The 15,602-nt window shown below is 37.6% G+C and overlaps 1 protein-coding gene across 1 annotated transcript in view; it reads left to right on the plus strand.

Moving 5' to 3' along the window:
- AP3S1 (adaptor related protein complex 3 subunit sigma 1) overlaps positions 1–15,602 on the plus strand; it is a 67,638-nt gene that overhangs the window by 15,229 nt on the left and 36,807 nt on the right. Inside the window, 2 exon segments of the mRNA XM_081231862.1 lie at positions 9,614–9,705; positions 13,055–13,166. Of these exon segments, the coding sequence (XP_081087988.1) occupies positions 9,614–9,705; positions 13,055–13,166 (204 nt within the window).

Here is a 15,602-nt window from a genome sequence, read left to right on the forward strand (position 1 = left end):
CCTGTGTTGGATCCCTTGTTGCTTGATTTTATTGGTTTATTACCTTACCATGGTGGAGCTTACAGGAGTTATCCTCCAGTAACTTCTTGAGAAAGGTCATGGGAGGTAGATTTTTTTTGAGATCTTGCATGTCTGAAAAGAGTATAACTTTACATTGACTGCCTATAGAATTCTTGGTTGGAAATAACTTTTCCTCAGAATTTTGGTGGCGTTGCTCTCTTACCTTTTAGTTTCCAGTATTGTTATCGAAAAGCCTGATGCAGTTCTGATTACCTGTTCTTTGTGTATGATCTGTTTTTACTGTCCAGAAAATATGTAGTGTCCTGTTTGTCAGCAATTTCTAAAGTTTCATAGACCCTTGCTATGAGTCTGTTTTCATTAGTTGTGCTGGATTCCTGACAGGCTCTTTAATTCTGGAAGTTCTTGTTTTCTTTCCTTGAAAAATTTCTCAGTTTGCTCTCTTCTCTTTTTGAATCTCCTTTTATTCAGCATTCCTCTGGATTGTTGTTCTACTTTTGTTATCCTTTCTCTTCTATTTTCTGTCTTTCCGCCCTTTGGTCCTATTTTTTGAATGATTTTCCATTCTTTCCCCCCAATTTTAAAATTTCTCCGTATATTTTTAATTTACGTGAACTCTTTTTAAAAAATTTCTGAATGTTACTGTTTTGTGGTATGCTGTCCCTGTTCCTGTTTCCTAGTTGGATTATCTTTTCTTATCTCTCTGGTATTAATGATATATACTTAAAAATTTTCTTCTTCCTACTTGGTTTGTTTCCTCTCAGTTGCTTTTCTCCCCTACTTTTGTCCTTAGCTTTTATGTTCGAGCTGTCTTCAGATGTCCACTAATCTTTGGTTGACTTCTGTGTAAAGATGGGATACTGAAAACTAATTGGAAACGCTGAATCCATGAGTAGAGGTTATCTATATGAGCTTTACTTGAGACAGTGTGGCTAGGCAGTTTAGCTAGGGTAACAATTGCTGTAACAACAATCCCCCCAGTCTTAGTGCCTTAACATAATAAAAGTTTATTTCTCACTCACATAAAGTATAGTATTGGTGTTTCTGATCAGCTAGAACCTTCTTTGTGGGCACTTATTTGTCATTCTTGAGATGGTGTTAACGGAACTTCTGCATCTAGTTAACGTGGAAGATTGTGCAGGAATTTTTATGAGTGAGGCTTAGATGGTGTATTGTTTAATTTATTTAATTTATTTATTTTTGGCTGCATTGGGTCTTTGTTGCTGCATGCGGGCTTTCTCTAGTTGCAGCGAGCAGAGGCTACTCTTTGTTGCGGTGCGCAGGCTTCTCATTGCGGTGGCTTCTCTTGTTGCAGAGCACAGGCTCTAGGCACGCGGACTTCAGTAGTTGTGGCATGTGGGCTCAGTAGTTGTGGCTCGCGGGCTCTAGAGCACAGGCTTAGTAGTTGTGGCACACAGGCTTAGTTGCTCCGCAGCATTCCCAGACCAGGGCTTGAACCTGTGTCCCTGGCATTGGCAGGCGGATTCTTAACCACTGCGCCATCAGGGAAGCCCCTACATGGTGTATTTAAAAAAATTTTTTATATATTTTTAAAATTAAAAGAAGTTATTTTTGAAGTATATTTGATTTACAATGTTGTGCCATTCTCTGCTGTACAGCAAAGTGACACAGTTAAACACATGTAGACATTCTTTTTATTACATTCTTTTCCATTGTGGTTTATCACAGGATATTGAATATAGTTCCCTGTGCTATACAGTAGGAGCTTGTTTATCCATCCTATATATAGTAGTTTACACCTGCTAATCCCAAACTCCCAGTACTTCCCTCCCCAACCCACCTCCCCCTTGGCAACCACAGGTCTGTTCTCTATGTTTGTGAAACTGTTTCTGATTTGTAGATAGGTTCATTTGTGCCATACTTTAGATTCTACATATAAGTGATATCATATGGTGATATCATATCATTTGTCTTTCTCTTTCTGACTTCACTTAGTATGATAATCTCTAGTTGCATCCACGTTGCTGCAAATGGCATTATTTCGTTCTTTTTATGGCTGAGTATTTTTCCATTATGTATATGTACCACATCTTCTTTATCCATTCATCTGTCCACGGACATTTAGGTTGTCTCCATGTTTGGGCTATTGTGAATAGTGCTGCTATAAACATACGGGTGCATGTATCTGTTTGAGTTATAGTTTTGTCCGGGTATATGTCCAGGAGTGGGATTGTTGGATCATATGGTAATTCTATTTTTAGTTTACTGAGGAACCTCCATACTGTTCTCCATAGTGGCTGCACCAGCTTATCAGTACATTGGCACCAACACTGTAGGAGGTTTCCTTTTTCTCCACACCCTCTCCAGCATTTGTTATTTGTAGACTTTTTAATGATGGCCATTCTGACTGGTGTGAGGTGGTACTTCACTATAGTTTTGATTTGCATTTAAAGAAGGCATACAGATGACCAGTAGGTACATGGACAGTATATTTTTAACAACTGGCTCACTTGGGAGGAAAGAACTCTATTTTGTAGTATTGGCTACATGATGTAAGTACTCCATTATGGTCAGTTTCATGCTACCAGCATGATGTAGTGACATCATGTGACTGAATGCAGAAATGGGAAGAGATAACGCACTGTGGTTTTCAATTGTGCCAGCTCTGGTATACCACTGCAACTGCCTACCACATCACGTTGTCCAAAACTGAGTTGTATGGCTCCCTTAAATTCAAGGGAGAATGGAAAATATTCTTGAATTGTGTGCTTGGGAAGTAGAGTTTGGTGAACAGATAACAGTTTCTGCCAAAGTTGGAACCTCCAATGTCATTAACTTTAGATCTAGGTACAGTTCCTGGAGAAGTTTGTTCCAGGCTTTAGCCTGGAGGGTGACGAAGGCCTAACTGTAGGAATTCTGGGAACTGATTGAAGAAAAGGACTAGAGATTTCAACATCTGGCTTGTTGACATTTTCTTAATCCCCCTGTTTTCAGTATGGCCTGGTATTCACTTATACTGTTGCTCTAACAAATGACCACAAACTCAGTGACTTAAAAACAACACAAATTTGCAGGCATACCTCATTTTATTGCTCTTTGCTTTATTGCACTTTACAGATACTGTATTTTTTTACAGATTGAAGATTTGTGGCAACCCTGCCTCAAGCCAAGTCTATTGGCGCCATTTTTCTAACAGCATTTGCTCACTTGTGCCTCTATGTCATATTTTGGTAATTCTCGCAATATTTCAAAAATTTTCATTACTATTATCTTTGTGATAGTGATCTGTGATAGTGATCATTGATGTTACTGTTATAAGTGTTTTGGAATGCCACGAACCACACACACATAAGAGAGCGAACCAAATGTGTGTGTTCTGACTGCTCCACTCACCAGCCAATCCCCTATCTCTCTCCCACTTCTTGGGCCTCCCTGTTCCCTGAGACACAGCAATATTGAAATTAGACCAGTTAATAATCTGACAGTGGCCTCTAAGTTCAAGTGAAAGGAGGAGTTGCATGTCTCTCACTTTAAATCAAAAGCAAGATATGATTAAGCTTAGTGAGGAAGGCATGTTGAAAGCTAAGGTAGGCTGAAAGTTTAGCCTCTTGCACCGGTTAGCCAAGCTGTGAATGCAAAGGAAAAGTTCTTGAAGGAAATTAAAAGTGCTACTGCAGTGAGCACACAGATGATAAGAAAGTGAAACAGCCTTATTGCTGATGTGAAGAAAGTTTAGTGGTCTGAATAAAAGGTCAAACCAGCCATAACATTCCCTTAAGCCAAAGCCTAATCCAGAGCAAGGCGCTAACTCTTCAACTCTATATTAAGGCTGAGATAGGTGAGGATGCTGCAGAAGAAAAGTTTGAAGCTAGCAGAGGTTTAAGGAAAGAAGCCGTCTCCATAACATGAAAGTGCAAGGTGAAGCAGCAAGTGCTGATGTAGAAACTACATTGAGTTATCCCGAAGATCTAACTAAGATAATGAATGAAGGTGACTGTACTAAACAACAGATTTTCAGTGTAGACAAAAGAACCTTCTGTTGGAAGAAGATGCCATCTAGGACGCGCCTGGCTTCAACGATTCAAAGGATAGGCTGAATCTTTTGTTGGGGGCCAATGTAGTTGGTGACTTTGTTGAAGCCAGTGCTCATTTACCATTCCAAAAATCCTAGGGCCCTTAAGAATTATGCTAATGTTATGCTAAAATTGTGCTACTCTCCTTGTGTTCTATAAATGGAACAACAAAGCCAGATGACAGCACATCTATTTACAACATGGTCTACTGAATTTATTTTAAGCCCACTGTTAAGACCTACAGTTCAGAAAAAAAAAGATTCCTTTCAAAATATTACTGCTCATTGACAATGCAGCTGGTTACCCAAGAGCTGTGATGGAGATGTACAGTGAGATTCATGTTATTTTCATGCTTGCTAATACAGTGTCCATTCTGCAGCCCACAGATCAAGGAGTCATTTTGACTTTCAACTCTTCTTCTTTAAGAAATACATTTTGTGAGGCTATAGCTGCCATAGATGGTGATTCCTCTGATGGATCTGAGCGAAGTCAGTTGAAAACCTTCTGGGAAGGACTCACCATTCTAGATGCCAGTAAGAACATTATGATTCTTGAGAATCATAGTCAATAGTCAAATCATAGTCAATCATAGTCAATCATAATCAAAAGAACATGAGAAGAGATCATAATATCAACATTCACAGGAGTTTGGAAGAAGTTGATTCCAGCCTTCATGGATGACTTGCAGGGGAGGGATTCAAGACTTCAGTGGAGGAAGTAACTGTAGCTGTGGTGGAAATAGCAAGAGAACTAGAATTAGAAGCAGAGCCTGAAGATGTGACTGAATTGCTGCAGTCTCATGATAAAAAACTTGAGTGGATGAGGAGTTGCTTCTTAAGGATGAGCAAAGAAGTGATTTCTTGAGATAGAATCTACTCCTGGTGAGGATTCTGTAAAGTTTATTGTTACGACAACAAAGGACTTAGAATAATTCATAAACTTAGTTGATAAAGTATTTGCAGGGTTTGAGAGGACTGACTCCAATTTTGAAAGAAGTTCTCCTGTGGGTAAAATGCTATCAAGCAGCATTGCATGATTCCTTCTTTGTGAAAGGAAGAGTCCATCAGCGAGGCAGACTTTACTGTTGTCATATTCTAAGAAATTGGCACAGTCACCCCAACCTTCAGCAGCCACCACCCTGGGGAGTCAGCAGCCACTGAGGCAAGACCCTCCACCAGCAAAAAGATTATGATTCATGGAAAGCTCAGATGATAGTTAGCATTTTTTAACAATAAAGTATTTTTAAATTAAGGTATGTACATTTTTTTAGACATAATGCTGTTGCACACTTAGTAGACTACTGTATAGCTTAAACATAACATATACTCACTGGAAAACCAAAATATTCATGTGACTCCCTTTATTATAATATTTGCTTTATTGTGGTCTAGAACCAAACCTTCAATATCTCCAAGGTTTGCCTTTATATACATCACATTTTATTTTCTTTACCCATCCATGGACACCGATGGACACATAGGTGGTTCCCATATACTGGCTATTGTGTATAATGTCCTAATGAGCATGAGAGTGTTTTTATCTTTTCAAGTTAGTATTTTCATTTTCTTCAGATAAAAACTTGGAAGTGGAATTGCTGGGTCATGTGGTAGTTCTATTTTTAATTTTTTGAGGAACGTCCATACTGGTTTTCATAGCAGCTGCACCAATTTACATTCCCACCAACATACACAAGGGTTCCATTTTCTCCACCTCCTCGCCAATACTCATTATTTTTAGCATCTTTATAATCATTCTAATAGGTGTGAAGTGATACTTCATTGTGGTTTTAATTTGCATTTCCCTGATGATTGGTGGTGTTGAGCATCTTTTCATGTACCTTTTGGCCATCTGTATGTCTTCCTTGGAAAAATCTCTATTTAGATTTTCTGTCCTAATTTTTTAAATTGGATTGATTCTGTATTTTTGCTATAAGTTGTATAAGTTCTTTATATATTTTGGATATTAACCTCTTATCAGGTATATAATATTTTCTTCCATTCAGCAGGTTACCTATTTGTTGATGGTTTTCTTTGCTATACAGAAACTTCTTAGTTTGATGTATTCCAGGTCTTATATTTTGCCAAGTCATTTTTCTGTTGGGATGTTTATCTTTTTCTTACTGGCATTTAAGTGTTCTTTATGTATGCTAGCAACTATTCCTTTGTCAGTTTTTATGTATTACAGATATGTTTGTCATGTTTGTAGCTCTCTTAATTCTTTTTTCTGGTGTCATTTGAGCATTAAAAGTGCTTACTGGGCTTCCCTGGTGGCACAGTGCTTAAGAATCCTCCTGCCAATGCAGGGGACATGGGTTTGAGCCCTGGTCCAGGAAGATCCCACATGCAGTGGAGCAACTGAAGCCTGCACGCCTAGAGCCCATGCTCCACAACAAGAGAAGCCACCGCAGTGAGAAGCCCATGCACCGCAACAAAGAGTAGCCCACACTCGCCGCAACTAGAGAAAAATCCACACGCAGCAACAAAGACCCAACGCAGCCAAAAATAAAATAAATGAAGTTAAAAAAATAAGTGCTTACTTTTGATGTGATCAAATTTGCCAACCTTTTCCGTTATGGTTATCGTTATTTGTGTCTTATTTGAAAGTCCAACACTATTACAATGTTATAAAGATATTCTTCTGTATTTTTAAGTTTTTGTAGCTTCACTATTGACATTTATTTTTAATCAATCTGGGATTGATTTTTGAGTATGTGAGAGCTAGAAGTTCATTGTATTAGAACAAAAGAAAAATTTTTATCCTGGCACCATTTATGGAAATGCCCTTCCATCCTTGCTAATCTGCAGTGAGTATTCTGTTTTAAATTAAATAACTATATTTATATGTGGGTGTGTTTCTGGTTCTATCAGTCAATTTCCCTATTTCTGCACCAATATGTTGCCTTAATTACTGTGGCTTTACAATAATTCTTAATCTGGTCAGCAGGTCCTCTTATATTCCACTTGAGAGTGTCTTGTTATTCTAGTCCTCTGATTTCATATGTAAGTCATGAGAGGAGTCATATTTGGAGTCATAATCCGGTTTTCAAGTTCTCTCCCTACACCCTTGTTGGGATTTTGATTAGAACTGCCTTAAGTCTTTGGAGCATTTTGGGGAGATTGAGCATCTTTATAATATTGACTCATTCAGTCTATAAGCATTGTACATTTTTTTACTTACTTAGGTATTTAATTTTTTCAGTAAAGTTTTACATTTTCTCTTGCATTTTTTGTTGTTATTGTTTCCTTTATTCCTAGGCACTGCATGGTTTTTGATGGTATCTTTTTAAAATTATATTTTACAACTCATAATTGCAGAAGGTTAGAATGGCAGTAGAATTTTATATAATGTCTTTCTTTGTGTTCTTAATAAAACCTTTTACTAATTACAACACTTCTGTGTAAATTATTTTAGATTTTCTATGTGGAAAATCTTTTCATCTGTGACTGACAGTTTTGTTTCTTCCTTTGAAACTAATCCTTTGAAATTTGTTAATCATTTCCATGATTTTCTTTATAGTTTTATTTTTATCACCCCAAAATTTCTGTCACTACATAATATTTAGTTTTGCCTGTTTTTGAATTTTATACTAATGGAATGATTACATATCATTCTGGTACTTACTTTTTTCCCCTGCTGTAGAGTGAATTGTGTGCCCCCCACATCCACATTTTGAAGCCCTAACCCTCAATTTGATGGCATTTGGGATTGGAACTTTGGGAGATAATTAGGTTTAAATGAGATTATGAGGGTGGGGCCCTCATGATGTGATTAGTGCATTTACCAGAAGAGATACCAGAGAACCTGTTCTTGCTGTTTTTCCCCATAAGGACATGTAAGGACGCAGTGAGAAGGTGGTTGTCTTCCAGCCAAGAAGAGATCACTCACCAGAGCCCAACTATGCTGGCACCTCAGTCTTGAACTTTTAGCCTCCAGAATTGTGAGAAAATGAATTTCTGTTAGTTAAACCCTCAGTCTATGGTATTTTTTTAATGGCAACTTGAGCTGTGGTAACTCTTTTTTTCCACATTAAACTTTTGAGAATCATTCATATTGATGGGTATAATATACTGATTTAATTTTTACTGCTTATAGGATTCTATTTTATAAGCATACCACAGGGACTTCCCTGGTGGCACAGTGGTTAAGAATCCGCCTGCCAATGTAGGGGACATGGGTTCGAGCCCTGGTCCAGGAAGATCCCACATATCGTGGAGCAACTAAGCCCGTGCACCACAACTACTGAGCCTGCGCTCTGGAGCCCACGAGCCACAACTACAGAAGCCCGCATGCCTAGAGCCCATGCTCCACAACAGGAGAAGCCACCGCAATGAGAAGCCCATGCACCACAACACTTGCCGCAACTAGAGAAAGGCCGCACGCAGCAATGAAGACCCAATTCAGCCAAAAAAATAAAAAATTAATTAATTAATTAATTAAAAAATGTGTACCATAATTTATGTGTGGTTGATGGACATTTGGGTTGTTTTCAGCTTTTTGTTGTTGTTATGGTGCTTTTATGAACATTCTTCTACGTGCTTCTTGGTATACAGGTTAAGAATTTATTATGTATATGTAGTTGACCAATTTTCTTTTGTTTTTGACCTTCAAAAACAATGGTTTCGGGCCTCACTGGTGGCACAGTGGTTGAGGGTCTGCCTGCCGATGCAGGGGACATGGGTTCGTGCCCCGGTCCGGGAGGATCCCACATGCCGTGGAGCGGCTGGGCCCGTGAGCCGTGGCCACTGAGCCTGTGTGTCCGGAGCCTGTGCTCCGCAACGGGAGAGGCCACAACAGTGAGAGGCCCGCGTACTGCAAAAAAAAAAAAACAATGAAACAATGGTTTCATATGGGTTATCATTGTACCTAAGAGTGGAGTGCTGGATTGTAAAACTTTTTGCCCAAGTGGTTATACCACTTACCTTCCCACTGGTAGGATGAGTTTCTTTGACTCCACATCTTTGTCAGCATTTGATAGTGTCATAATTTTACATTTTTGCTAATATGGTACATGTGGAGTTATTGTCACTTTAACTTGTGTTTCACTTCATTACTAATGAGGTTTACCATCTTTTTATTTGTTTATGGACCATCATATTTTCTTTCCTGTGAAATTCTTGTACATGATTTTGCCCAGTTTTCTATTGCAGTGTTTGAGAAGCTGACTCTTTTTTACTGGGATATGAATTGCTTGGTGAATTTAACTTCATCTCTTTATTTCAGTTTACTCATTTGTAAAACAACGGGCTTTGACTAGTTAATATCTAGTGTCCCTTTTACTAGTGTCTATAATTCATGTGTCTGATATTTTTCTTGTTGGTTTTTGAAGCTGAGAAATAAGTTTTATTGAAGTGATAAACTATAAAGTGCTGATTTTTTGTTTTGTTTTTAATTTTAAAATGTTAGGTCTTGTTTCTTTTAAAGTATGATAGGTTAGTTCTCCAAGGACTGCACTCTCAGATGAATTTCCCAGACAGATACTACTACCTTTTATTTTTTTAATTCTTATAATGCTGTTAAACCTAGAAATTAGATCCTAACATATATGAATTATTCTTTCTCAGAGTGAAGATACACAACAGCAAATCATCAGGGAGACATTCCATTTGGTATCTAAGAGAGATGAAAATGTTTGTAATTTCCTAGAAGGAGGATTGTAAGTAAAGCATTTCATGGACATTTCTAATCTTTGACTATATGAGTAAAATATATACTGTTTAATCGTTTTATCTTAAAATTTCCTAATTTGATTAATTGGATTGGGGGAATTAATTGCCGTTTATGTTAACTATAAATCTAACTTAAATAATTTTTTGAAGATATTTAATCTTTTTCTTTTAAAAATTTATAAAGGCATTTTATATAAAGGTAATATATTCATATGGCAAAAATTCAAACATTACATGGAAGTATAAAATTTAGACCTAGTCTTCCTCCTCCAGCTTTAGTCCTTCTTCCCAGTTTCTTGTGTATCCTTCTAGAAAATTAATTTTGCACTAACATATAGAAGTATAACCTTAAAAATTTTTACTTATGGGATCACACATGTATGCTGGTTTTCATGTTGCTTGTTTGCACTTATACTTTGAAAAACTCTGCATATAAACCCATCTAAAGCAATCTCATTCTTTTTAATGACTACAGAGTACTCCTTAGGCTGAATGGACCTGTTTTCATAAGAATTTAGATAGCACCCTTTATTTTATATTATGATCAATTCTGACGTCTGCTTTTCTAATATATGTGTGTGTCTAGATGGATTCGAATTCAGCTAAGACTTTTCTATTTTTAAAATGAATAAATAAAAATTGCTTATGATTAGTTTGCCAGCTATTGTAAATAGTTTTAAATTAATGGGTTTCATGAAAATAATTTGTTCTCAAATAATTTCATAAACATTCCTTCCCGTGTTTATATGTTTAATTTCTTAACAAGATATTTCCTCAGTGACAATTCAAAAACTAAACTTTAGCTGAACCTCATTATGAATAATCAGAGATTAGTCTGAGAAACTTAAACTTTTCTGTATTTTTAAGGTGTATGATGCATATTATGAAAAACAGTTTTCATAATAGAGAATTCATTCTAACCTGACTATAAATTACTTTTTACCATGTAGAAAGTTTACTTGCATTGAAAGGTTATATCATGCTGCTCTTAAATTTGCAAATACACACCTATGATTTGTAAATTTTGCTGTTAACTCGAGGCCTCCAATGTAATAGTTGAGACAGATGTACTTGCTTTCTGTTTTTGTATTTTAATTGTACTTTACTTATCTCTCTTAAACTGTAGTTGAGTTGTGTTTGCCATTACCATCGTTTCCCTTTATCTCAGCTCCTTAATCTTCTAACCTCATACGAAATTAATCACCCAGCACACTGCAAGAAATTGATTGGTCTAACCAGGGCACTGTTTGAACTAGGAAGTATGACTTGAGTTTGTAATTATTCTTTTCCAACCTTACAAAAAGTAGAAAGCAAATGTTGCATCAGAGACGAGGCTACACATCTGGTTTAGTCCTAGTTTTGTTACTAACAAGCTGGTTTTCTTGGTTAGGTCACTTACATTCTTTGTACCTCAGTTTTCTCCTCTTATGTTAAATAAGATATTTGGACTAAGGATTTCTAAAATTCTGTAGCTTTTATGTTGTGTATTACATTCTATACAAGAATTTGAATCAGTATTGTACTATAGTATAAAGATGAAATTATAACAAAACATGTACTTATATTAATATTTTGTTTTCTTTTAATAACTTGAATTGTCATTTTGAAACTTACAGTTTTCAAAAGTTTGGTCTTCTTTTAAAGCAGATCCAAACAAAAATTTAAGATAATCACTAAATTGCAGATTCAGGATGAAGTAGAGTCTGCTGTTGCTGCTTTTTGTCCCTTTCAAGGAACAGTTGCAATGATAGTCTATAAATACAACTCAGAGAATCTTTAAAGTGCTTGTACATATTTTTAAATTGTGTACCTTTTCTAGATAGTAGGAGTTTTTAATTCTTGTCAAAGATCATTTTCAGTTTTGGTATTAGAGGATATAAAGTAATAAAAAATAATGAGTGTATACTTAGAGAAGTTGTTTCTACAAAACTTGTGAATTTAGTATTACTTTTATTGAGTGACAAATAGGGACTTCCCTGGCGCTCCAGTGGTTAAGACTCCATGCTTCCACTGCAGGGGGCATGGGTTTGATCCCTGATCGGGAACTAAGATCCCACATGTTGCTCAGCGCAGCCAAAAAAAAAAAAAAAAAAAAAAAAAGAAATAGGTGTTATTTTCCTTTGTCTTGTTTGAATGTTCAGTTAGCTCTGATTATACTTAGCCTTGATTTTTTTATGTTTCGTTAGTGTTAAAGGGTCTTTTGAGAAGGTGAATGAATTGTTGTAAACTTAACTATGGAACAGTTAAACTGTATTTAGAAAAATAAAAGGTGTTTGTAATGATTCCTGAATTATTATTTTTAAAACTCTGAAATTCCAGTCAACATAAATAAAAATATTTGGCAAAAGGATTGAGTATCTCTTAGCTCAGTTTTCTTGCATTTATATTCCAAAACAAAATGTGTTTTTGGAGAAGATCTTGATGGTAAATATGTCCAAAACTTAAGAAGAAATGTCATTTTTTTTTCCTAGTTGATAATCAGTGTTAAGCTGTGTAACATACTGTGACCTATGGAGTTAAATCTAGTAAGCTCTTAAAAATGCCCTATGGGGCTTCCCTGGTGGCGCAGTGGTTGAGAGTCCGCCTGCCGATGCAGGGGACACGGGTTCGTGCCCCGGTCCGGGAAGATCCCACATGCCGTGGAGCGGATGGGCCCCTGAGCCATGGCTGCTGAGCCTGTGCGTCCGGAGCCTGTGCTCCGCAACGGGAGAGGCCACAACAGTGAGAGGCCCGTGTACCACAAAAAAAAAAAAAAAGCCCTATGATCTCATTTCTGCCTACTTCTCTGACCTAATCGCTTGCTAATCTTTCATTGATCGCAGGCCTTCTTTTTCTTTCTTGAACACAGATATTTCGTTCTTGATGAAATTGCCTTTTTATTAGTCTACCTTTGCCTGCAATGCTCTTCTCTAAATTTTTTCATGGCAGGTTCCTTATCATTAGATCTCAGTCTAAACATCAACTCTTTTAACACCCAATAGGAAGTAGCAAATCCATCAGTGTGGCATCATCCTCTTTTGATTCTCGAAGTAGTCCCTTCCACTCTGATAATATTTTCTTTGTTTGTTTATTGCTCCTTACCCACTCTCAGTACCTGGCACATAGTAAGTACTCAGTAAATAATTGAATGAATGAATGAACTAATGTTAAGCATCGGCATCTTTTACTTGACTTCTCTGAAGAAAACAACCATCTAGTTCACTTGAATGCTATGTCATTAAATGTTACCTTTCTTTTTATAGAAGGTTTTAAACAAATTGTCAGTTTTCTTGAACTAATGAAAATGTTTTTCATTTTGTAGATATAACATTCCAATTGTTTTGTTTTGTCATTTAGATTAATTGGAGGATCTGACAACAAACTGATTTATAGACATTATGCAACATTATATTTTGTCTTCTGTGTGGATTCTTCAGAAAGTGAACTTGGCATTTTAGATCTAATTCAAGTAAGTTAACACTTGCCTCTTACTGTCTTAAACAACAATTTTGGCATTTCAATTTTTTAAAACTTCTGTGTTCTAAATTTTCTAAAATGATGTTTTGTTTGGTAAGAAATAAGTGTTCCATAGTAGATGTTGGGTGGATAAAAGCGGGATGAGGGATGTAGAAGCACAGTCATTTAATCTAATTAAGACTAACTGCAACTGATTTCCTCATGCCCTTTTTTCCTGTTCATGTAAGTCACCACAAGAACCCCAACACTCATGGGTCTTTTACCATATGTATCCAGATCTAACCCCCAAACCCACCCCTTTCTATCTCCTGAAAATCTTTCATAATGGCCCTGGAACTCAAGGTCAGTCATCAGCAAATTTCTCCTTATCTTCAACCTCTTCTGTTAATATTATCTTCACCTTTTTGCTGTAGGTTAAATCTGGCTTCCCTGATGAAACTACCTGCCACCCTCTCAAGTAGTAGTAGCAGTTTTCTCTTTTGCTTTCTTTATACCATTGAGTCTGGAGGGTGTTCTCTTTGCTTCTCATTACATTTTCCAGACCCTCTTCTCTTCTAAAATATCTCCAGACTTTATCTCATGTTCTCAAACTATACCTACTTCTACCAATCCGGTTGCAGTAATCTCTCATTCCCACTCCCTATTCATTGGATATTTTGTCAAAAACTTTCAGTGGTCTGAGATTTTACTCTACCTGCAAGCTAACAAGTTAACTACCACAGTGTCATGGATGCTGACAGAAGATGGGAGATTTCGGGGCCAGAAACCAAGGACTTTATTTCTGACAGCTAAAGCAGTAGTCAAAGTGACAGCATTTGCTTACACTGGTTACTCAAGTCCCAGTTCCTAAAGTGTGACTTGATAAGGTGCAGGTAAGACCTGCACACACAGCGGATTGAGTTATAAGAGAGGAAGCCCAAGCTTAGTGAACTGGAATCTTTTATAATGGACCGTAAGCATATCTGCCCATGTCCTGGAGGAAGAGAATATCTTCCAAGCAAAGTATAGATAAACCTACCCTTTGCTTTGGAGGGAAACACTATCTATTTTCCAGGGCTGTTGGCTATACGAGCTTGCTTGAAAAGATAATCCACAATAAAGGCAGTCAGTACCTCTGTTCACATGATGTGCAGGAATGGAACACCCATGGAGAATTGTCTCCTAACAGATTTTATTTCTTAGTTCACTGACATTCACTCCAGTACTACTTGTGTTATAGTTCTTGGTTATTTCAACATTCATGTGGATAGTTCATTCAATACACTGGTATCTTCAAACTGGAATTCCTCTTCTCCAGTGAATTTTGCCCGTTACCCTACTTCATTATTCATTTCTGGACCATGTCTTTATCCAGACTTAAGTCCCTCCGTCATCTTAATTTCACAGTTTCCACTCTCTGCTACCATCTCTTATCTTTTATCACAATTACTGTTACTCCAGCAGTTCTTTGAGCCCATTGGGACCTTCAGTCCCTTTTTTTGGGGGGTTTTTTTTTTTTTTGCGGTATGTGGGCCTCGCACTGTTGTGGCCTCTCCCGTTGCGGAGCACAGGCTCCGGATGCACAGGCTCAACGGCCATGGCTCACGGGCCCAGCCGCTCCACGGCATGTGGGATCCTCCCGGACCGGGGCACGAACCCGTGTCCCCTGCATTGGCAGGCGGGCTCTCAACCACTGCGCCACCAGGGAAGCCCATGGTTTTTTTTTTTTTGAGGAAAAAAATTTTTATTGACAGTTTTTTAGGTATAGTTATACATTTTTTTTTTTTTTGCGGTATGTGGGCCTTTCACTGTTGTGGCCTCTCCCGTTGCGGAGCACAGGCTCCGGACACGCAGGCTCAGCGGCCATGGCTCATGGGCCTAGCCGCTCCGCAGCATGTGTGATCCTCCCGGACCAGGGCGCGAACCCATGTCCCCTGCACCGGCAGGTGGACTCTCAACCACTGCGCCACCAGGGAAGCCCTAGTTATACATTTTTGAACTGTTCAATGTTTATTAATAGATAAATGGCAGCTTTAGAAAAATAGACATGTTTATATCCAGAATCCTGTATTCTCTTCCTGTGTTCCTTATATCTTTTCAGTGTGTCTTTGGGACCTTCTGTCTTTTAAATCTATCTTCTCACTGTCCCTGATCCTCCTGATGTCTTACTCTCCTTGCCCAGCTTAAACTCCATGGTCAATCATGATAATCATAGACTTGTATCTACTCAGCTCTTTGCCTGAATCCACATATCTGTACATACTTAGAGAAAAAAAAGATAACCATACATGCTGGCCTCACTTTAAATTCATGATCTCTGACCTCAGTGATTCCTTAATGCTACCCAGTAATCACGTTATATTTCCCTGGTCATTTCACTCTCCCACACTCCTAGACAACTGCTGATACATTCTCCTCCCCTCTCAAACCTGTAGCACTTCTAACGTGT

This window comes from Mesoplodon bidens (genome assembly GCF_964165515.1).
Source record: "Mesoplodon bidens genome assembly, chromosome: 4".
Taxonomy (NCBI): Eukaryota; Metazoa; Chordata; class Mammalia; order Artiodactyla; family Ziphiidae; genus Mesoplodon; species Mesoplodon bidens.